At 37.1% G+C, this 24,281-nt stretch overlaps 1 protein-coding gene across 1 annotated transcript; it reads right to left on the reverse strand.

The window, feature by feature from the left end:
- Nucleotides 1–3,427: 3,427 nt before the first annotated feature.
- LOC123905172 lies at nt 3,428–3,846 on the reverse strand. Its single transcript, XM_045954805.1, has 2 exons — nt 3,534–3,846; nt 3,428–3,444 (listed from the first exon to the last, which is right to left on the reverse strand). The coding sequence occupies exons 1-2, from the start codon at nt 3,844–3,846 to the stop codon at nt 3,428–3,430; spliced, it is 330 nt and encodes a 109-aa protein (XP_045810761.1).
- Nucleotides 3,847–24,281: the final 20,435 nt, after the last annotated feature.

Genomic DNA, 24,281 nt, shown 5'->3' on the forward strand with positions numbered 1-24,281 from the left:
TCACGGTGGGTCAATCCGATACAAATGTTACCCTTAACATTTATATCTATGTGAAGACTTTATAACTCTTTATCTATGATCCGTGAGATGTGATCATCAGTGTACCAACATAATAGCCTCTATGCTTTAATGTTATCCCATTTCACTTTAAAGCTTGACTACGGATGCTTTAAGAATAGTGTTCTTATGTTTAATGGATTCTCACGATTAAGTCATACTTAACGTTCCACTTAACGAACTAACTATTCTAGGGACTTTATTATTTTCACACATAAACATAATAAAGAAGAGCCTTTATTTAATAAATGAATTATTCAATACAAGTATCATGCAATCATAAATAATTGGCCTCTAGGGCTTACACCAACAGAGCCTTCCTGACAGGAGCCCTTCGCTCAGCGAACTGGTGGCGAACAGAGCCAATCAGGCATACTCCTAATACCTATGCTCCTAGTATGGCCCTCATGCTTCTGCTGAGCAAGAGGTTTTGTAAGTGGGTCAGCAGCATTGTCGAGTGTTGGTACTCTGCATATCTTCACATCTCCTCTATCAATTATTTCTCGAATAAGATGATAACGCCTGAGTATATGTTTGGACTTTTGGTGAGATCTAGGCTCCTTAGCTTGTGTGATTGTGCCATTGTTATCACAAAACAGATCAATGGGATCCACAATGCTAGGGAATATGCCAAGTTCAGTAATGAACTTCTTTATCCAAACAGCTTCCTTTGCTGCATTTGATGCAGCAATGTACTCAGCTTCCGTTGTAGAATCAGCAACTGTATCTTGCTTTGAACTCTTCTAGCTCACAGCGCCACCATTTATGTAAAACACAAAGCCAGACTGCGATCTAAAATCATCCCTATCTGTCTGGAAGCTAGCATCAGTGTAACCAATTACATTTAGCTCTTCTTGACCTCCATATATTAGGAATGAGTCCTTAGTCCTTAGTCCTTCTTAAGTACTTAAGGATATTCTTGATAGCTACCCAATGAGCCTCACCAGGATCAGACTGATATCGGCTCGTTGCGCTTAAGGCATATAAAACATCTGGACGAGTACATATCATGGCATACATGATAGATCCTATAGATGATGCATAAGCAATCTTACTCATGCGATCCCTTTCTTCCTTAGACGAAGGGGATTGTGTTTTCGAAAGACACAAGCCATGCTGCATAGGAATGAATCCTTTCTTGGAATCATGCATATTAAAGCGTCTCATCACTTTATCTATGTATGTACTCTGACTTAAGCCAAGCAGTTTCTGAGATCTATCTCTATAGATTCTTATTCCTAATATATAGGCTGTTTCACCCAGATCTTTCATAGAAAAGCAATCCCCTAACCAAGTTTTAACTTGTTGCAATGTAGGGATGTCGTTTCCTATAAGTAATATGTCATCTACATACAATACTAGGAACACGAAGATTCCAACTGTTTCACAGTTTCATCAAAACGAAAAGATTCCAACTTCATTCTTGATGAATCCAAACTGTTTCACAGTTTCATCAAAACGAAGATTCCAACTTCTGGAAGCTTGCTTCAATCCGTAGATTGATCGCTGTAATTTGCATATTTTTTTGACTTCACCTGGAATGCAAAAACCTTCAGGTTGTGTCATGTACACATCCTCAAGGAGACTCCCATTAAGGAAGGCAGTTTTTACATCCATCTGCCAAATTTCATAATCATAGTATGCGGCGATGGCAAGTAAGATCTGAATGGATTTAATCATCGCAACTGGTGAAAAGGTTTCATCATAGTCTACGCCATGAATTTGTTTGAAACCTTTAGCAACCAATCGCGCTTTATATGTCTGTACCTTTCCATCAATGTCCGTCTTCTTCTTGAAGACCCATTTGCATCCTATGGGCTTGACCCCATCAGGAGCTTCCACCAAGTTCCAAACTTGGTTTGTGTACATGGAATCCATTTCAGATTTCATGGCTTCAAGCCACTTCTCAGATTCAGGGCCAGTAATGGCCTCTTGGTAAGTCACAGGCTCATCTTGATCCATGAGTAATACATCACCTTGTTCCGATATGAGATATCTATATCTTTCAGGTTCTTGACGTATCCTATTGGACCTACGTGGTTCTTGTGTTACATGAGCAGGATTCTCTGTCACAACATCTTGTGCATCCTGCTCTTGTTCCTCCATTGGTGTGTCATTACTTTGTGGATCGTGAATTTCTTCAAGATCTACTTTCCTCCCACTGATTCCTTTGGAAACAAAGTCATTTTCTAGGAATACTCCTGTTCGAGCGACAAACACTTTGCCCTCAGAAGGATTGTAGAAGTGATATCCTTTCGTCTCTTTTGGATATCCCACAAAGAAGCACTTGTCAGATTTAGGTTCAAGTTTAGTAGAAATTTAACGTTTTACATAAACTTCGCAACCCCAAATATTTAAGTAAGACATATGTGGTTTCTTGCCACTCCATATTTGATATGGTGTCTTTTCAACCGTTTTAGAAGGAACACGGTTAAGTGTATAAGCTGCTGTTAATAGAGCATGTCCCCAAAAGGAGTTTGGAAGATCAGCGTGACTCATCATTGACCGTACCATGTCCAAAAGGGTGCGGTTTCTTCTCTCAGATACACCATTCCATTGTGGTGTTCCAGGAGGAGTGAGTTGGGATAGGATCCCACACTCTTTTAGATGGTCATGAAACTCTAGGCTAAAATACTCACTTCCTCGATCTGATCGAAGGGTTTTGATTTTCTTTCCTAGATGGTTTTGTACTTCATTTTTAAATTCTTTGAACTTTTCAAAGGATTCGGATTTATGCTTCATTAGATACACATATCCATATCTACTGTAGTCATCAGTAAATGTGATGAAGTATTGAAAACCTCCTCCAGCATGTGTGTTCAATGATCCACATACATCAGTATGTATGAGAGCCAAGAGATCACTTGCCCTTTCACCTTTACCAGTGAATGGGGTCTTTGTCATTTTTCCCAATAAGCAAGATCTTCATGTTTCAAAAGATTCATAATCAAATGAATCCAAGAGCCCATCTTTATGGAGCTTGGAAATGCGTTTCTCATTGATATGGCCTAAACGACAGTGCCAAAGGTATGTAGGATTTAACTCATTAGGTTTAATCCTTTTTGTATCAATGCTATAAATTGGCATTTCAAGATCAAGAATATATAATCCATTACTCATTTGTGTTGTGGCATAAAAGATATCATTTAAATAAATGGAGCAACAATTGTTCTTTATTATAAATGAAAAGGCAAGTTTTTCCAAACAAGAAACAGAAATGATATTCCTGCTAATGGCAGGTACATAAAAACAGTTCTCTAACTGTATTATTAAACCATAAGGTAAAGTCAAATTAAAAACTCCTACAGCTAATGCGGCAACTCTTGCTCCATTTCCCACTCGTAGGTCGACTTCTCCTTTAGCCAAATCTCTACTCCTTTGCAACCCCTGCACATTAGTACAAATGTGAGAACCACATCCGGTATCTAATACCCATGTAGAAGAAGTAGATAAATTAATTTCAATAACAAAGATACCTGCTGAGTTGCAACTCTCTATTCCATTCTTCTTGTCCTCCAGGTATTTTGGGCAGTTCCACTTCCAATGTCTAGTCTTGTTACAGTGGAAGCACTTACCCTCCTTTGCAATGCCACCAGTAGGCTTCAAAGCTTTAGGGTTAGGTTTGGGTTTGGCAACTTCCTTGCCCTTCCCTTTTCCGCCCTTTCCTTTGTTGCCCTTCTTGTGATTCCCATTGCCGATCATTAGAACTTGATTCGACTTCCCTTTTGATCTCATGTTTTGTTCTGCTTGTCTCAACATTTTTAATAGTTGTGGTAGAGTTTTCTCCATGTCTGACATGGTGAAGTTCAGCACAAACTGATTAAAGCTCTCCGGCAACGATTGCAGGATGAGATCAGTTGCAAGCTCATCACCGAGTGGAAATCCCAATTTTGCCAAGTTCCCCACGTACCCAATCATCTTGAGCACGTGTGGACTTACAGGAGATCCTTCAACTAGCTTAGCTTGAAAAGGGCTTTGGAAACCTCAAACCTCTCAATTCTGGCTTGCTCTTGGTAAAGCGTTTTAAAGTGTTCGATCATATTGAACGCATTCATTTCCTCAAGTTGCTTCTGAAGCTCTGAGGTCATGGTAGCCAGTGTAACACCCAAACCCATTATTTATATATTTCTACCTTTAGTAAAATCTTTTTCAAAATACGCAACGGAAAGTCACATTTAATTTATTGAATATCGGTTCGAGTATTACACTCCTCTACCAAAATAATACTAATGTAGTTAATTAGTAAAAATACTTGTTTATACAAATGTTAAATCAACTAATGTATTTATTAGCTATACAAAACAACCTAGATAAGGAGACTCTATATACATATAAAACCCCTTTTCCCGTGTCACAATCAAAGCAGAGCTTCACCGACGACTCGACATCGAATACCACAAAACCTGTAAATCTGGACCCCCAACGGCCCAGCACATAACACATAAAAGAGAGTTAGATAACATACTCAAAATATACAAGTGTAAGTAAAGGGTACTTAAACACTTCTTCATAAAACATGCATAATCATACATTATACATATACATCACTATCATTCATGCATATTCATATATCATGCATATACTTCATTTATCACCTAATCAATCATTCACAAAATACATCAAACATATAGTTTCACGTTGTCTCGAACAATACCAAAACATCAACAAATACATTGTTCAGATTATGGTCATGACGGACCCTGCGTTGTTCATTTTATAGTCATGACGGACTCTGCTCCTCACATACGGATTAACAATCAACATTTACCAAGTATGTGTCAAACATCATTTATTATAAAATGCACACATAATCCCTAATGCAATCTAATGCTTCACATTCATGTTATGTCCTCTAGACACCTCTAATGCATGTGGTACCATCGTCTTTATCAGAGTATCTCACCTCCGATATCCTTCTTTATCAAACAAATATAGTTCGATATCCTTCTTTATTGGACAAGCCAATATCCCTAAATATTCGTGATGCATGTACTCAAAACTCATGAATATATTCATCAACAATTATGGCATATAGCCCATCAACAATAACGTGGAACACTATCCAACGTTCGTCTTTATTAAGATAATCAATACCTTAATATCCGTCTTTATTAGAATAACATAATTCTAATATCCTTCTTTATTAAGTTGATTAACACCTTAATATACTTCATTTATACTTCATACATAATTAACAATCAATTAATGATTAGCAATGAGCATTATAAGCATCAACATGCATCAACAATCATGTAAGAATAAGACACTGATTTGAAAATACATGCAAAGGAAGACAGCAGCTGAAAATTTGTGAAATCTGCAACATTTTCGCCTGAGGCGAAACATTTTCGCCTGGGGCGAAATAACCTCACTGACACATTTTCTACACAAAAACGCCCAAAAATCCCATTTTTCATGTTATAAACCCCAAATAAGTTTATATTCAAGTGCAACAAACATATCTAAACACAAAAGGACGGTTCATTTCTCAGATCTACATCATAAACATCGAAAAAGTAAAGATTGAACACTTTTTCATCAAAACTCTCAAGAACACAAAGTTCTTGAGTTTAATCTTTCATAAACTCGTTTTTAACCATTATTTTCGTTCATTAACCATGTTAAAAGCATGTTAAACATATTAAGAACCTTAGAAACGATTTCCATCATGAAAATCCATTCCAAACTAAAACGAAAATGGGGTGGAGGAAGTTCGGGTGAGGAGAAATCGACATTCTCCCCTTCCTCGGGTCACCCACGAATATGAAATTTACTCTCTTACCTTGGATCGACGAACTCACGAAGATTGCTCCTCGAATCCCTTCTCCAAGCTCTTGCTCTAGCTCCATGCTCTCCCTTCTCTCTTCATTCTCCCAAAAACAAGAAAAATGAACTCTTTCTCTCACTACAAGGGCTAAATAGCGCCCCCCTCTAGCTCACAAGGCCCAATGGGCCTCAAGCCCAATAGCTTGGCCCAACTCACGTTAACTCTCACTAACTCGCGCGTTAACTAAAACTCTCGATAAATAACTTAAAGTTACTATCTTACTTAAAAACCACATCACCAAATAATTAAACACTTAAATAGTGAATAGTAAATTTGGGTCGTTACAACTCTCCCCTACTTAAAAGATTTTCGCCCTCGAAAATTACGCTACTAAAACAACTTCGGATAACTCCTGTATCCGACCCTCCAACGAAACGCTCAAAACACTACACATTACCAAGTTTGACAAAATTAGTTTATCCCATCCAACACAATTTTTGTCCATTTATCAACAAGAGATCAAGGACGGCCAGTTCCTCAATTTGTCGATAAATATTCAATAATCATGATATCGGCACAAAACATTCTTATCAAACCGCTAAAACGTCCACTCCGCACGAAACATCCATAGATTCACATTCTACGACCTCACAACGTTACCCTAAAACTGGTACAACCAATTGAACACACTCCGAAAGGTACTCCCATGGAATACTCCACAACTCCACAAATCTTATAAGTCTCTGATTCCCTCATGAATCACTTAACCGTGGTACACCACTTATTCATATTCGAATCTTATTCCAACATATCACTCGATAATTCAATTCCAACAATCACTTGATGACCAACATTCTCAAATCTTCCTCGACACATCCTAGAAATTATCGTTTCCAACTGTCAAATTCCTTTTCTCACATTGAGTGGAATTCAATACGACTACTTTGTTCCCAAGTAATCTCTCAACCAATATTTGCATTCCTTAACGTAAACGTTTTCCAACACCACTTCTCCTTAGTACATTCGATCCCAAAATCAAACTCTTGAATTAAATCCACAAAGCTCCAAATACTCGTCATACGATCTAACTCTATCCATTAAATTCTAATATAAGGTACAAGGTCTTCCAATATCAACTCTTTGTCTTAGTATTCTTACTAGCGACTCCTTGTCTACTCCCAACCTGACATTTCTAGAAAATTTCTAAAAATTCTCGTCCAAAATACATTTTAAGTTATGCACCAAATAACTACCGTTCCATCATCCATGATGAAACAATTTAAAATCCTTTACTTCATTGTCACCGATTAAGACCATACTACATCAACATCCACGATGCATCTAACAAAACTAGTCTCTACCGACTCTTCCATTCCACAAATCCAAATTCCTTAGCAAATACTTACTCACTCTTATCTTGTGGGCACTACCAAATGCTCTCTGACACTTACCTTAGGCATCACCTTCAACTCCTTACTATATGTGCTCAAACACAACATCTACTCACATGTGCGGTAATCCTTTTCGCAAACTCTCACCTAACACAAGTCACTTCCAACATGACCTCCTATTACTCACTCTCAACACGTTCTCCAATGGCTAACTTTCTTATTCTTCATCATTCAAAAATGATACCTCTCTTTTAGCTTCATCTCCACTTCTAGGATCTCATTCAACTTCGACACAAATTGCCCTGTCATTATCCAAATCCAATTACCCTTTCTTCGGCAAGCCTCTCACAAAATCTTTCGAATAAACTCGACTACTCATACAATCCTCACTTCCAACGATTCAACAAACATACCAATCCTATTATGATATTTCTCAATTCCATTCTTATTTACTTTAAAACCTACTTCCTTTCATCGATTAATTAACACCAACGGTTCACTAATCTTCACATCTCTTTCTCTAAGCTTCTCAGATCTCTTCCGAAAGTCACTCCACACACTAGACTTAGAACTCCAAATTGTTCAACCAATTCATCCTACTACCATATGCACGACTCACATAAAGCTTCTTACTCAAGAATCCGGTACAACATCCGATCCACTTGGATGACAACTTACTTCAAAATCATCACCTCCTCAAGAATCTCAATCACTCCCTCTTCTTCATATTCGACTCATTTCGATCAAACAGGTACTTCAACTTTGGTCCACAAAACACGCCTCCATACTTTTAGTGCAACACATGATTTCCAATCATTCCGAATACTCTTCATCTTACTTAACCAATCTCACTAACGCCTCACGGCGAAACACTTGGTCCGACAACTCCTCTTCTAATAGTTTCTCACAACTTGTTACGCCCATTCATTCCACTTCGAACAACGTCGCCAATTCCTGAATATTCCGCTTCAAGAACATCTCTACTCATCTCATCTTCTCACGATCGAAACATCTCGTAGGGATATAACCTTCTCCCCCACTTATCTCAAACCCACCTACACTCTTCCACTAGAACTTCTGGTGCTCACACCTAACGGTTCTATCGTCTCTAAACATATTCTTCCTAAGAAGAAACTAGTATCGACATCGTTTATACGCATGTCGCATATAGGGGACAAAACCTAACCCACGATACCTAAACACTAACACAAATTCATGCAAGCATTCAAGTAACCTATACTTCCCTCACTTCTCAAAGTTAGGAAATCAAAACAACACAAAAAAATGAACATTGCATAGCAATAATTCATACTCACATTCAATCAACTCAGAACAAGACGTCAACAAAATAAATTTCTTGTCTGGCTCCCTCGCTTAGCAAAAGCTAGCGAGCTCCCGACGAGACAAGTCAAAAACATTCACAGGATTTAGCAAGACTTAGCGAGACTCAGCGAGGTTCATTCTTCGCCTAGCGAGCACATCCAAAAATCTGGGTGCTCTGCTACGGTTTTGAACTTACGCTCACTAAACTCTCGTTTTCTCGACTCACTAATCCACAAAATCCAAACATATAACAAACACATACCAGGACACATTAATATCCTACTCTTCTCACCATTTTGAAAATTAATTTTCACTCACCCAAAAGAAAATAACTCTATATTTTCATCAAAATCTTCAAGAAATAATATTAGTTTTTAAAATTATTTCAAATCATTACCACATGCAGTTTTATATCATGCCGGATCGTCACATGCAGTTTTACATCATGCCGGATCATCAACAATTAGCAAATAAGCATCAATCCATCAAGTTTAAACTACAAAAAGGTTAAACTCTACGCATATACAACTATTATAAACATAGGAGTATAGCACTCACACCATTACTCACAAAAAAACGAATAATTTAATCCAATTCACATCACTCATAGTTCCTAAATAAACAACATGAATGATTTCATAAAACAAACACAACAATATTGTTAGACAAACACGACTGACACACAATACTCACTTGGTCTGACTGCACAGACCTGCTCTGATCGACACATAACCCACACAGTCCGAAGACAACGGGGCTCTGATACCAATTGTAACACTCAAACCCATTATTTATATATTTCTACCTTTAGTAAAATCTTTTTCAAAATACGCAACGGAAAGTCACATTTAATTTATTGAATATCGGTTCGAGTATTACACTCCTCTACCAAAATAATACTAATGTAGTTAATTAGTAAAAATACTTGTTTATACAAATGTTAAATCAACTAATGTATTTATTAGCTATACAAAACAACCTAGATAAGGAGACTCTATATACATATAAAACCCCTTTTCCCGTGTCACAATCAGAGCAGAGCTTCACCGACGACTCGACATCGAATACCACAAAACCTGTAAATCTGGACCCCCAACGGCCCAGCACATAACACATAAAAGAGAGTTAGATAACATACTCAAAATATACAAGTGTAAGTAAAGGGTACTTAAACACTTCTTCATAAAACATGCATAATCATACATTATACATATACATCACTATCATTCATGCATATTCATATATCATGCATATACTTCATTTATCACCTAATCAATCATTCACAAAATACATCAAACATATAGTTTCACGTCGTCTCGGACAATACCAAAACATCAACAAATACATTGTTCAGATTATGGTCATGACGGACCCTGCGTTGTTCATTTTATAGTCATGACGGACTCTTCTCCTCACATACGGATCAACAATCAACATTTACCAAGTATGTGTCAAACATCATTTATTATAAAATGCACACATAATCCCTAATGCAATCTAATGCTTCACATTCATGTTATGTCCTCTAGACACCTCTAATGCATGTGGTACCATCGTCTTTATCAGAGTATCTCACCTCTGATATCCTTCTTTATCAAACAAATATAGTTCGATATCCTTCTTTATTGGACAAGCCAATATCCCTAAATATTCATGATGCATGTACTCAAAACTCATGAATATATTCATCAACAATTATGGCATATAGCCCATCAACAATAACGTGGAACACTATCCAACGTTCGTCTTTATTAAGATAATCAATACCTTAATATCCGTCTTTATTAGAATAACATAATTCTAATATCCTTCTTTATTAAGTTGATTAACACCTTAATATACTTCATTTATACTTCATACATAATTAACAATCAATTAACGATTAGCAATGAGCATTATAAGCATCAACATGCATCAACAATCATGTAAGAATAAGACACTGATTTGAAAATACATGCAAAGGAAGACAGCAGCTGAAAATTTGTGAAATCTGCAACATTTTCGCCTGAGGCGAAACATTTTCGCCTGGGGCGAAATAACCTCACTGACACATTTTCTACACAAAAACGCCCAAAAATCCCATTTTTCATGTTATAAACCCCAAATAAGTTTATATTCAAGTGCAACAAACATATCTAAACACAAAAGGACGGTTCATTTCTCAGATCTACATCATAAACATCGAAAAAGTAAAGATTGAACACTTTTTCATCAAAACTCTCAAGAACACAAAGTTCTTGAGTTTAATCTTTCATAAACTCGTTTTTAACCATTATTTTCGTTCATTAACCATGTTAAAAGCATGTTAAACATATTAAGAACCTTAGAAACGATTTCCATCAAGAAAATCCATTCCAAACTAAAACGAAAATGGGGTGGAGGAAGTTCGGGTGAGGAGAAATCGACATTCTCCCCTTCCTCGGGTCACCCACGAATATGAAATTTACTCTCTTACCTTGGATCGACGAACTCACGAAGATTGCTCCTCGAATCCCTTCTCCAAGCTCTTGCTCTAGCTCCATGCTCTCCCTTCTCTCTTCATTCTCCCAAAAACAAGAAAAATGAACTCTTTCTCTCACTACAAGGGCTAAATAGCGCCCCCCTCTAGCTCACAAGGCCCAATGGGCCTCAAGCCCAATAGCTTGGCCCAAATCACGTTAACTCTCACTAACTCGCGCGTTAACTAAAACTCTCGATAAATAACTTAAAGTTACTATCTTACTTAAAAACCACATCACCAAATAATTAAACACTTAAATAGTGAATAGTAAATTTGGGTCGTTACAGCCAGCATGAGAAATTTTGCATCCAAGGCATCATCAACACGCTTCTGACAAGCGTCCCTTTGAGCCTTAGGAGCATTGGCAGCAGGTTCCTCCTCAGGGTCAGGCTGAGGTTCCTCTATAGCATACAGTTTTTTCTCGTGCATGAGGACTATCCTCAAGTTACGATGCCAATCGAGAAAATTTGTCCCAGACAATTTCTCTTTGTCAAGAATGCTTCGCATAATACTGTTTGATGAGTTGTTGTTTGTCATGGTGATCTGCATTATAAGAAAGTGAAGATATAAGTATTAAATAATTTTAAGTCATATTTAATTAGGCCTTTAATTAAACATGCGCCTCCCACTATTTTACTCAAAACAAATGACCCTCGACATTTGATTCGGAAAATCCCGTTGGAAGATTTTCTAGTGGGAATGAGATCCATATTTTACTATGTTCTAAGTCAGCGTTGGACTGATTACACAAAACATAGTTATTTTAGGTAGGAAACTCCTTTCCAATTGTATCTCATACAACTCTCATATCCTTTCCGTTGGGTGAATAACATTTATTCTATTCCATCATATGGAGTAACCCAACACTTGCTTTTAAAATCATATAATCATATTATATTTCTTTTAGTTAAGTTAGACCCAATGAATAGCAATCGGGTAAACTGGTTACCTCACCGCAACTTATCAATATAGACAATGCACTTTACGTTGGCAAAACCTACTTTGATCGATATTGATCTTGAAGGGTGCTATTCTTTGGAAAGCATAAAACTTAATATAGATTCTTTTGAGGGTTTTTATTTAATTAGATCTCACCTCACCACGGCTTACATACAATAACGTCACTCCAATCATAACATGCATCAACAAACATAATATAATCAAATGACATGGTTATGGCCCTGTTATCCCATATTTTAGCTCGAGCTAAAATATGTTTTTTATCTCTAATTCCAAAGACATTCATTATTAAGAAGCTTGTTAAATGACTTTAAATAGTATCAGGCTTTAAATGTCTTCAAGAACAAGAGAGTTTGACTCTCTTATCTTTTCATTTAATGAAGGTTAAGGGTAATGTCTTTAAGAATAAGAGAGTTTTGATGGAAAGTATTCTGTTTTTTGTCTAATGTGAAGTTTACAAGATATGAAGAAATGCTGCCTTTCGAGTAGAAGGTTAGTTCGATTGAAGTTAACAAATCGAAATACTCAGAAATTGTGGACTTAGAGTATTTTCCATCCTTCAAATGTGATTCGACTTCGACAGTTACAACGGTTCAAGGCCTTGGTTCATTTCAAATGCAAAGGGACGCGTGGCAGAAGACTATTAGTTCAACGTTAAAGTAGCAGTTACTTAGTTTTTCTATAAATAGGAGTTTGTAAAGTCGAAATAGGGGTCACAATTCACTTACAGAAATTCTCAAACACTCAAAGTACCCATGTTAAAGCGAGAAACGAGTTACTCGAGAAAGATGTATGAATCAGTGAACCATTCTTATTTCTTTGTAACTTTTACATTCTAAATGCAATTCTATTTTTTATAAGTCTTTACTTTCAAAGTATTTACAAATTCTGCATTTAATGGGTTCTCTCATTCGAGTGAACTTTCCCTTTTATTCGCATTCACTATATGTTTCACATTTGTGTTTCATAAACTACCTTTTCATAGAACAAACACATTGTTTTTCTGCAAACTAAGGATGTCTTTAATGATGAATATTCAAACCTCTTTTAACATAATGCATGAACAATTGTCCCGAGATTTACTAGTTGATCTCTCAAGTAATTAATATAAACTAGCGGTTGTTTACCAAAAATCAGTGTAAAAAAATTGGCACGCCCAATGGGACTGGTTGTTTTGTGCAGTTTATATTCTTAAAAGAAGTTTGTTTTCTAAGAATCCTTTTCGAATACTAAAGCAATTAGTATTCAAAGTTATATGTTTTGATTTTGTATGCATTTGAGGAGTGGTAAATCGCTGCCAAATTTAACTAGTGTTAAATCTCGATCAAAGATGGTTCGACCACCAATTAATAATCAAAACAACAATAACAATGTCCAAAATCCTGAGGGACAGCCAACACAAGCGTCCAATAGTAACGCTACAATCATGGCCCAAAGCTCTGGAACATCTGGTTCGAGCGTGCCCTCAGTGAGTTTTGGGAATATAGGGGTAACAATCCCTTCGACAGGTTCGACCTTATCTGGGTCAATAACTTCGTCAGTATCACACAATGTGGGAAATAGTCAATCTGGTTCTGATGATGTAAGGAGTCCAATTCGATCCTTTGCGCTGAACGAATCAGGGTTAGGCATGTCAGCATCTTTGATGGTAGGCTTACATAATTCTAATCCTAATCCTGAAGGGACTAACATGTTTTCTCCATCAGCATCTGTTGCGAGAAATGGGGCCAGAGATATTGCCCAACAGAATTTGACGAACGTAACCATGATGTCCTTTCGACAACAAATGGATGAAAGCAACCATGAAATGGTTAATACTCTGACTTCGCAACTAGGAACGATTCTAAATCCTTTAATCAATAATAAAAATAACAATTATTAGTTGCTAGCCCATCAGATAGGGCGAATTGCAGATTTCTTTGGCACCCCTGCAATGCCTAACCAAAACCTTCAACCCATTCGAAACCAAGCGCATGTTCAGAATTAGGGTTTCCCCATTAATGATGAAGTTCCTAATAATCGAGTGCCACAAGTGGTGCAAGAGGAACCACCAGTCCAAGTGGTGAACCAGGTTCAAGACCCTGGGGTAGTTTTGGATAATAGAATTCAAAATGCTGACGAAGTAGTTAGAAATGTGCAAAGAAATAATTTTGCACAACAAGACAATTTGGCAAATCTAGTCGAAACGATATTAACCCAAAATGGTTTTAATGTTGGCTTGCACAGGCCTAACTTCGTTTCCCCTTTGTCTGAGTACGTACTACAGACTGAATTGCCAAGGGGATGGAAGATCCCCAAATTCACAAAGTTTGCTGGGGATACAACTGAATCAACAGTGGAGCATGTTGCAAGATTTTTTTGCTGAAGCAGGAAATTTGGCAGATAATGAAAATTTAAGACTAAAATATTTCCCAAATTCCCTTACAAAAAATGCTTTCACTTGGTTCACAACACTTCCCCCTCGTTCGATTCATCATTGGGCTCAACTAGAAAGGGTTTTCCATGAACAATTTTACATGGGCCAATCTAAGATTAGTTTGAAGGAATTGGCCAGTGTTAGGAGGAAAACACCGGAGTCTATAGATGATTATTTGAATCGATTTAGGCTACTCAAGGCTAGATGTTTTACCCAAGTGCCTGAACATGAGTTAGTCGAAATGGCTGCTGGAGGCCTAGACTATTCGATTCGAAAGAAATTAGATACACAACATCTAAGGGATATGGCGCAGTTGGCAGATAGAGTGAGACAGGTTGAACGCCTTAAGGCTGAAAAGGCTAGATCATCAAAGTTTCAAAAGAGGGAGAAAATTGCCTATGTTGAAACAATAGATGACGAAGAGGAATATGTAGTAAATTATGAGGACATAGAGGATAATGAAATTAATGTGGCCGAATTAAAACCTGGCCCTCCCTATGTTTGTAAATTGCTAAAACCTTCGAATGGAAAAAATCCTGTCGAACCTAAAAATGACAAATTTGTTGCTAAGACATATTCATTTGACATAACTAAATGTGATGAAATATTTGATTTATTGGTTACTGATGGCCAAATTGTTGTCTCAAAGGGGTTAAAAGTGCCTCCTTTAGAACAACAAAAGAAAAGAGGTTTTTGCAAATTTCATAATTTTTTGGGTCATAAAACCTCACAATGTGTTCTTTTCAGGGATCTTGTTCAAAAGGCTTTGAAAGATGGAAGGCTGAAGTTTGGAGAAAAATCCAAACAACAGATGAAAATTGATGAAGATCCATTATAAATATTAGATGCTTCCTATGTAGAACCGGTCGAATGCTTGATGATCGAAGCCATGGATTTATCTGGTGGTGCACAATTAGTTTCTATTCCAGAGAATGAGTACTATGAAAAGATGAAAGTAGTATATCCTGGGCTGAAGAGGAACTGATCGATTTTCTACAGAGGTGTAAACTTAACAAATCTGAAGTTATGCTCTGCCCAAGGTGCAGCGCAGTATTCGATAAGAAGGCTACTGAGGGCCTCAATAAGTTTATACCATTTAGGAGAAACAAAGAGAATTGGCCAAAATCAAGGCCAGTGAAAAGACAAAACGTGGCGCATGCTACACCAATATATCAAAGGTTAGGCAACCCAAATACTTTTGTGCCATCCAATAATTCACCAATGAACAAATGGGTTCATGGTCATGCATCAAACCCTGTTAGAAATTCTGTTGACAAGGGAAGTTCGAGTAAGAGCCATTCGAGTCAATCTGTCAATTCGAAGAAGTATGCTTACAGAAACAACTACATGGGAAAGAATCCCATGACAAGAACACAATGGCGCAGGCATCAGCGCCAACAGAAACTCTCACTTCAGGAGGCTCAGAAGACAGAGGACAACAAAGGAAAACAGGTGGTCGAAGCGACCAGAAGGCCTCTAAAGGAAAGATTGTCTCAACCATTGGCTGATCGAAAGGTTGATGACAAACTCGAAGAGGAGAACATGGAGGATGAGGATCTTCTCGATTCAGATCCTGAGTTTGATGTGCTGGTGAATGTAGTTTCCATTCTGCCTGCTGAGTAAGACGTGTGGTCAGAAGGAACTGAAGGGGAAGATGAGTTCGATGAAAGTGAATTGGCTTTACACAAGCCAATGTGTTATTATGTTATGAACAATGGCTTCTTGGAAGAGCAAATGGCCAATTTTGAGAGGCCAACGGAGGGAATGAAGAATCATTTGAAACCCCTCTTTATTCAGGCCAAAGTAAACAATGTGGGGATCAACAAAGTGTGGATTGATGGAGGGGCAACAGTAAATCTGATGCCAGAGTTCATGATTACCAAGATTGGTAAGTTTTCCCCTGACCTGAACCCTCACAACATCGTTCTTTCGAATTACGAAGGTGAGATTGGTTTCTCACTAGGGGCAATTCAAGTCGATGTAGCAGTTGGCAGCACTGTTAGGCCAACTTTGTTTTTGGTTGTGGCATCAAAGGCCAATTACAATCTGCTTCTAGGAAGGGAGTGGATACATGGTGTAGGAGCAGTGCCTTCGACTCTCCATCAGAGGGTAAGTATTTGGAGAGAAGATGGTGTGGTAGAAAATATCGAGGCCGATCAAAGCTATTTTAGGGCTGAGACACACCATATAACCAAACACTCATTCGATAAGAAATTGGCGAACATCTCGCCATGTACTGAACAGGGATATGCCTATGCCCCTGCTGATAATGTCTACCATTCTGTCAAATTAGATCCAACTCATGGGTTTATTTGGGAGAGAGAGGAGATAGATGATGGTCCATATGAGGATGAAGGCAAAATCCGCCCAACTGGGTGAGACCTTGAGGAAGACCACAATGACTAAGCCCAATGCTTGGGCCAAGATTTCGGCTTATATGGCCGAAAACAAAATAAACATCGCTTTGGAAGCCACCATGTTGCAAGAAAATATGGCTGTCGAAGCCAATAATTGTGAAAATGGCAAAATATTGCCAACAATCCAAAAATTGGATTGCATCTATGATGAAGAACCATTAGGATTTGAGAAAGATCCTTCTAATTCTAGTCAAAAGATGCAAGCCCAAGACCCTTTGGAAGAAATAGATATTGGAGATGGCTCGATCAAAAGGCCAACATACATAAGTGCCAATATCCCAAAGGACTTGCGTGATAAACTGGTCGAACTCCTTAAAGAGTTTAAAGACTGTTATGCTTGGGATTACAATGAAATGCCGGGTTTAAACAGAAATTTGGTCGAACACAGATTACTTATTCGACCAGATAAGAAACCAGTTAAACAATCACCAAGAAGATTTGCACCAAAAATCCTATCTAAAATCAAGGAGGAGATCGAAAGGCTGCTGAGAAGCAAATTCATCAGGACTGCCAGGTACGTAGAATGGTTAGCAAATATAGTTCCTGTCATTAAGAAAAATGGTTCCCTTAGGATATGTATAGATTTTAGGGACTTAAATAATGCTACCTCCAAAGATGAATATTCCATGCCTGTGGCAGAAATGCTGATAGATTCAGCAGCAGGCTTCGAATATCTTAGTATGTTAGATGGATATTCTGGATACAATCAAATTTTCATTGCTGAGGAAGATGTGGCAAAAACAGCTTTTCGATGCCCAGGGGCCTTAGGTACTTATGAATGGGTCGTGATGCCTTTTGGATTGAAAAATGCTGGAGCCACATACCAAAGAGCAATAAACTCAATTTTCCATGATTTTATAGATACTTTTATGCAAGTATATATTGATGATATTATTGTTAAGTCATCATCACAAAATGATCATTTGGTTTGTCTAAGAAAGTCATTCGAGAGAATGAGGAAATATGGATTAAAAATGAATCCATTGAAATGTGCTTTTTGTGTACATGCAGGAGATTTCCTTGGATTTGTGGTGCATAAAAAAGGCATTGAGATAAACCAAAATAAGACAAAGGCTATTTTGGAGACTAAGCCTCCAACAAACAAAAAGCAACTTCAATCCCTGTTGGGAAAAATCAACTTTCTGAGGAGATTCATTTTGAATCTAAGTGGTAAAGCTCAAGCTTTTTCACCATTGCTTCGACTCAAGAAAGAAGATATTTTCACTTGGGCGCAGGATCAGCAAGAAGCATTCGATGAAATCAAGAAATACTTGTCTAATCCTCCAACTCTTATGCCTCCAATTAGAAATAAGTTTATGAAGTTGTATATTTCAGCATCTAATACAACATTAGGTAGCATGTTAACCCAAGAGGACGACAATGGCGAAGAAAAAGCCATATATTATTTAAGTAGAGTCCTTAATGATGTTGAAACTAGATACAGCAGTATCGAAATGCTTTGTCTTTGTTTATATTTTTCCTGTATGAAATTGAAGCATTATATAAAGCCTATTGATGTTTATGTTTATTCTCATTATGATGTTATTAAACATATGTTGTTAAAACCAATTCTGCATAGTCGAATTGGAAGATGGGCTTTGGCTCTTTCTGAATATTCACTTTCATACAAACCCCTGAAGGCCATTAAAGGCCAAATAGTGGCTGACTTTATTGTTGATCATTCAGCAATCGAATCACCTCAGAACTATATCGCTTTAGAGCCATGGACCTTGTACTTTGATGGATCTAAACATCAACATGGTACAGGAATTGGTATCTTAATAATTTCCCCATTAAAAATTCCTACTAAGTTTAAATATAAGATTAATGGTATTTGTTCGAATAATGAGGCTGAATATGAGGCCTTGATAGAAGGTTTGGAAATACTGTTAAGCTTGGGGGCAAAAGATATTAAAATAAAAGGTGATTCAGAGTTAGTTTTGAAACAATTGACAAAAGAGTACAAATGTTGTTGGTGTTTTGATTGGCTACATTTTGCAAAACCCAACCAGCCAGATGCTGGACTGAGGTGTTGTAGCATTATAGTACAACATCCTGATGCTCTGTTTTTCGTGCAGAATTTTTATTTCAAATCTGAGTCAAGATTTGCTTCAATTATATATTCAGGCACGTGCGTCTGGGCAAAACGAGCCTTGCTCAGCAAGTTTTATTGAAGTCGACTGAAGAAATGTTATTTAAAACAAAAATATAATTATATTATATTTTTGGCGTTTTTTTTTGTTTGGTACAACATGAAACAAACAAATTATATTTTTGAAATTAATTTAGGGTTGGGCCGCAATTCCTACAGCTGTATATGTCTGAAGACCTAACTTGGACATCAAGACAATTGAAGACTATAAATATGTGAAGCCTCAAGCCTTTACAACTCATGTATTCTAAACCGTGTTGTTTACAAAGTGTGAGTTTTTAAGGTTTAGAGTTTGTGTCTTTTGTCAGCCTTTCTTGTGTCAATTTGATGCAAGTTTAGGACTGTGTTTTGGTTGTTAATTGTAAGCTACTCCTAAGCTTTGAAGCACGGAGTTAGTGTGTGTGATTCACTCAAGAGCTTTTAAGCAAGAGTGTGGTCTAGTTTCTAGGAGAGTGTCTCCATCTTGATTATTATTATTGACAGCAACATGGTACGTGTTGTTAGAGGGAATTTGGGACGGGGTCTCATTATCTAAGAGGTTCTTAGGTAGGATTGCACGGGTAGTGTCTAGGCGAGAAGTCAAGTACCGGGTGTTGGTCGAGGGCTTTGAACTAGAGCTATTATAGTGGATTCATTCCTGGATTGGTATCCCCCAGAGTAGGTGATGTTGCATTGAACTGGGTTAACAACTATCTGTGTTATTTATTATTCTGTAATTTATTTATTTATTTACTGTGTTCTGCGACTGTCTTGCTGCAACATATGCTATAGCATCTTGTGCAGCATTGTGTTCACTGCGTGCCAGATTTCAAATGTATTAAAGAACATTTGATTAGATATTTTGTCATAGCGAATACGTTGCTAAAACGTTTTGATTCGATTGACATAGAACATGTCCCTCGAATAGAAAATCAGGAAGCAAATGACTTAGCGCAAAATGCTTCAGGATACAAAGTGTCCAAAGAAAAATTGGAACAATTAGTGGAAATTAAAGAAAAATTGATTTCTGAAGAGCCAATGCAATTGGAATTGTCAATGCCAAAACCTGGGGGGGGCACATATGTCACACAATGACATAAATAATTCCGATCAAAAAATGGATCATGATATTTATGATGAATTCCAAGTTTTTGTCATTGACAATTTAGTGAATGGTGATTGGAGGAAACCAATTGTGGAATATTTGGAAAACCCAATTGGGAATGCTCCTCGAAAGATCAAATATAGGGCGTCAAATTACGTAATCATTGGTAATGAATTATTCAAAAAGACCCTTGAAGGAATTTTATTAAAATGCCTTAGTGAAACTGAAGCATATATAGCAATCTCTGATGTTCATAGTGGAGCCCGTGGTTCTCACCAATCAGGTCATAAGATGAAGTGGCTTCTATTTCGACAAGGTATGTATTGGCCATCTATGTTAAAAGATTGCATAGATTTTGCTAAGGGATGCCAAGAATGTCAAAAACATGCAGGAATTCAACATGTACCTGCAAGTGAATTACATTCGATAATAAAGCCTTGGCCATTTAGAGGTTGGGCATTGGACTTAATTGGTGAAATAAAACCAGCATCATCAAAAAATCAAAAGTACATAATAGTTGGTATTGACTATTTCACTAAATGGATCGAAGCCATACCCTTGCCCAATGTTGATCAAAAGGAAGTGATAAGTTTCATCCAAAACCACATCATTTATAGATTTGGGATTCCTGAAACTATTACAACTGATCAGGGTTCAGTGTTCACTGGTCGAAAAATGCAAGAATTTGCCAGACAAACAGGGTTTAAACTTTTGACTTTGACACCTTATTATGCACAAGCAAATGGTCAAGTAGAAGCTGCCAATAAGATTATTATTGGATTAATCAGAAAACATATTGCTCAAAAGCCAAGAAATTGGAACAAGACTTTGAATCAAGTCTTATGGGCATGTAGAAATTCCCCCAAAGAATCAACAAACTCTACTCCATTTCGATTAACATATGGTCATGATGTTGTTTTACCTATGGAAATACATTTGCAATCTATCAGAATTCAAAGGCAAATGGAGATACCAACTGACCATTATTGGAGTATGATGATTGATGAATTGGTTGATTTAGACGAAGAAAGGCTAAGGGCACTTGATACTTTAAGTAGACAAAAAGAAAGGGTGGCAAAGGCCTATTATAAAAAGGTTAAGTCAAAAACCTTTGATGTGGGGAATTTAGTATGGAAAGTCATTTTGCCTATGGACAAAAAAGATAGAGTTTTAGGCAAATGGTCCCCAAATTGGGAAGGACCTTTTAAAATCATACAAGTATTTTCGAATGGTGCATATGAGATAGAAGAATTAACTTCAGAAAAGCGAACATTGAATATAAATGGTAAGTATTTGAAAAAATATAAACCAACGCTTTTAGATGTTAATATTAGCACAGAGTAGAGATTCGAAATGGAAATGAAATGGCATAAGCAAAGTGAAAATTCCATAAAAGGCAATTGTCAAGGTTACAAACCAAAATAAAAGGAAACCAGATAATTGTTTGAATGATTAAACAACATGAATAAAATCTAAGGTAAACACTTGGATTTGAAATCTGCGTAGTGATCTATGATGAGGCCAACTTCGACACTTTGAATCTTTATGGCATCTTCGAGAGATTTAATTTCTTCCTTGATCACAGCAGCAGCACTGAAGTGAGAGATACCCTCCTTTGCAGCCTCTCGAATTGACTCTTGAGTGGTAGCAGCAATAGCTTCTTCAATCTTTGAGCGCTTGTTCTTTTCTTCAAGGATCTTTTGCTCTCGATTGGCAATCTCAGCTCGAAAGGATTGTATCTCTGCTTCCCACTACTCAAGTGTAGTGCAGAACATGACAGTTTTGTGAGAAACGAAGCGGTTGCCCTTTAATGCCATGACATCATCCGTTCGAAACGAGGAAAGTGGTGTTTATAACAGAGTACTTTAAAAAATGTCAATCTCTTATTTCATTCGAATCATTCAAATCGAAATAGGCATTTTTGGGGGCAATTTGTTATCCCATATTTTAGCTCGAGCTAAAATATGTTTTTTATCTCTAATTCCAAAGACATTCATTATTAAGAAGCTTGTTAAATGACTTTAAATAGTATCATGCTTTAAATGTCTTCAAGAACAAGAGAGTTTGACTCTGTTATCTTTTCATTTAATGAAGGTTAAGGGATAGTCTTTAAGAATAAGAGAGTTTTGATGGAAAGTATTCTGTTTTTTGTCTAATGTGAAGTTTACAAGATATGAAGAAATGCTGCCTTTCGAGTAGAAGGTTAGTTCGATTGAAGTTAACAAATCGAAATACTCAGAAATTGTGGACTTAGAGTATTTTCCATCCTTCAAATGTGATTCGACTTCGACAGTTACAACGGTTCAAGGCCTTGGTTCATTTCAAATGCAAAGGGACGCGTGGCAGAAGACTATTAGTTCAACGTTAAAGTAGCAGTTACTTAGTTTTTCTATAAATAGGAGTTTGTAAAGTCGAAATAGGGGTCACAATTCACTTACACAAATTCTCAAACACTCAAAGTACCCATGTTAAAGCGAGAAACGAGTTACTCGAGAAAGATGTATGAATCAGTGAACCATTCTTATTTCTTTGTAACTTTTACATTCTAAATGCAATTCTATTTTTTATAAGTCTTTACTTTCAAAGTATTTACAAATTCTGCATTTAATTGGTTCTCTCATTCGAGTGAACTTTCCCTTTTATTCGCATTCACTTTATGTTTCACATTTATGTTTCATAAACTACCTTTTCATAGAACAAACACATTGTTTTTCTGCAAACTAAGGATGTCTTTAATGATGAATATTCAAACCTCTTTTAACATAATGCATGAACAATTGTCCCGAGATTTACTAGTTGATCTCTCAAGTAATTAATTTAAACTAGCGGTTGTTTACCAAAAATCAGTGTAAACATGCCCCTAGCGAAAATTTGTCCCCTCAAGCCAATGAGAGAACCTATGCTATTCCTAAGAACGATCTATGCTTCTCCAAGTTAGATCTCCATGGCTGTCCTCCCTTTCATGTTTACTAATTTTATATTACATTACTATAAGAATACTCGCGTTACATGCAAGGGAGTATGCGATGAGAAGAGAATTACATCAAGAGATATAAGAGAGGCACGACACGCAGGCCGTATTTAAAATCCCAAACAAAACAAAATAAAAGGACTAAGGCCATAACCATTCATCATGCAATTCAATAACAATAAACACATAGTTATTATCATTAAATTAGCCCAATTAATAAAATACCATGATTGATCACTTTACACTTCAGGATACAAACCCTAATTGCATCAACGTTTGACGCTCGGATATGAACCCTAGCCGTTTCTGTTTTCATAACAACATAACACTTACATTGTTATGAACCCTAATACAACGGTCATACATCAAAACGTTTCAGGACTGCTAGTTCTAGATGAACGATCGGATATATGATGCTTCACCGTGATCGGTTCCGAAGCTCACGCTCACAATCATCCAAATTAAACGCCAATCACTTAAACATTCGAATGAATGACACGATCAGTGTATCACATACACCGACGCGTCGTATCAGAATTATATATCACATATATATTTTAAAACCGATCAATCAAATTTTATTAACTCTTGTTACTATTATTATTAATACCGATTCAAAACCATATTAATAAAACAGTAATAACCAACAAACCGATTCATGGTTTCACAAGTGGCTCTGATACCACTGAAGAAAAATCGTAGCAAAACAGAGATGTAAAACGCAGCGGAAATTAAAATTTTCCTTCGATGGATCCTTGCGAATGGACATGATCAGGGTTTCAGTTATTACCTTTGAAGAACAAATTCCTCGATTCTGAGTTGATCACAAGCACCGCACGATCGCAGCACCTCTAGCTGGTCCACACGAGCAGTTTCCGTTCACCTCTTAGTGCTAGCTGCAAGACGACTGTAGAGGGAGATTTAGTGTGGTTAGGGTTTTAGAGAATTTTAGGGTTTCTCCAAAATTCGGATTATGTGTGTAACACCAAGACTGAATTGCATAAGGCTCTATTTATAGAGCTTCTTATGTTGTCTTCCGGCCAAAGCGGTTATTGGACTTCGCAAGCCCAATAACCTACTGTTACTAATCGCACCCCACTAATAAGTCATACTTATTTCTCCCGTCATTAATTGTCCTTATGTGTGTGACCCTGTAGGTTCCTATGACGTTGGCAATAATATTAATCTCAATATTATAAATAGTGAGCGGTATCTAGCAACACATCACTGCTACCCAAGTCAC

This window comes from Trifolium pratense, linkage group LG2 (genome assembly GCF_020283565.1).
Source record: "Trifolium pratense cultivar HEN17-A07 linkage group LG2, ARS_RC_1.1, whole genome shotgun sequence".
Classification (NCBI taxonomy): Eukaryota; Viridiplantae; Streptophyta; class Magnoliopsida; order Fabales; family Fabaceae; genus Trifolium; species Trifolium pratense.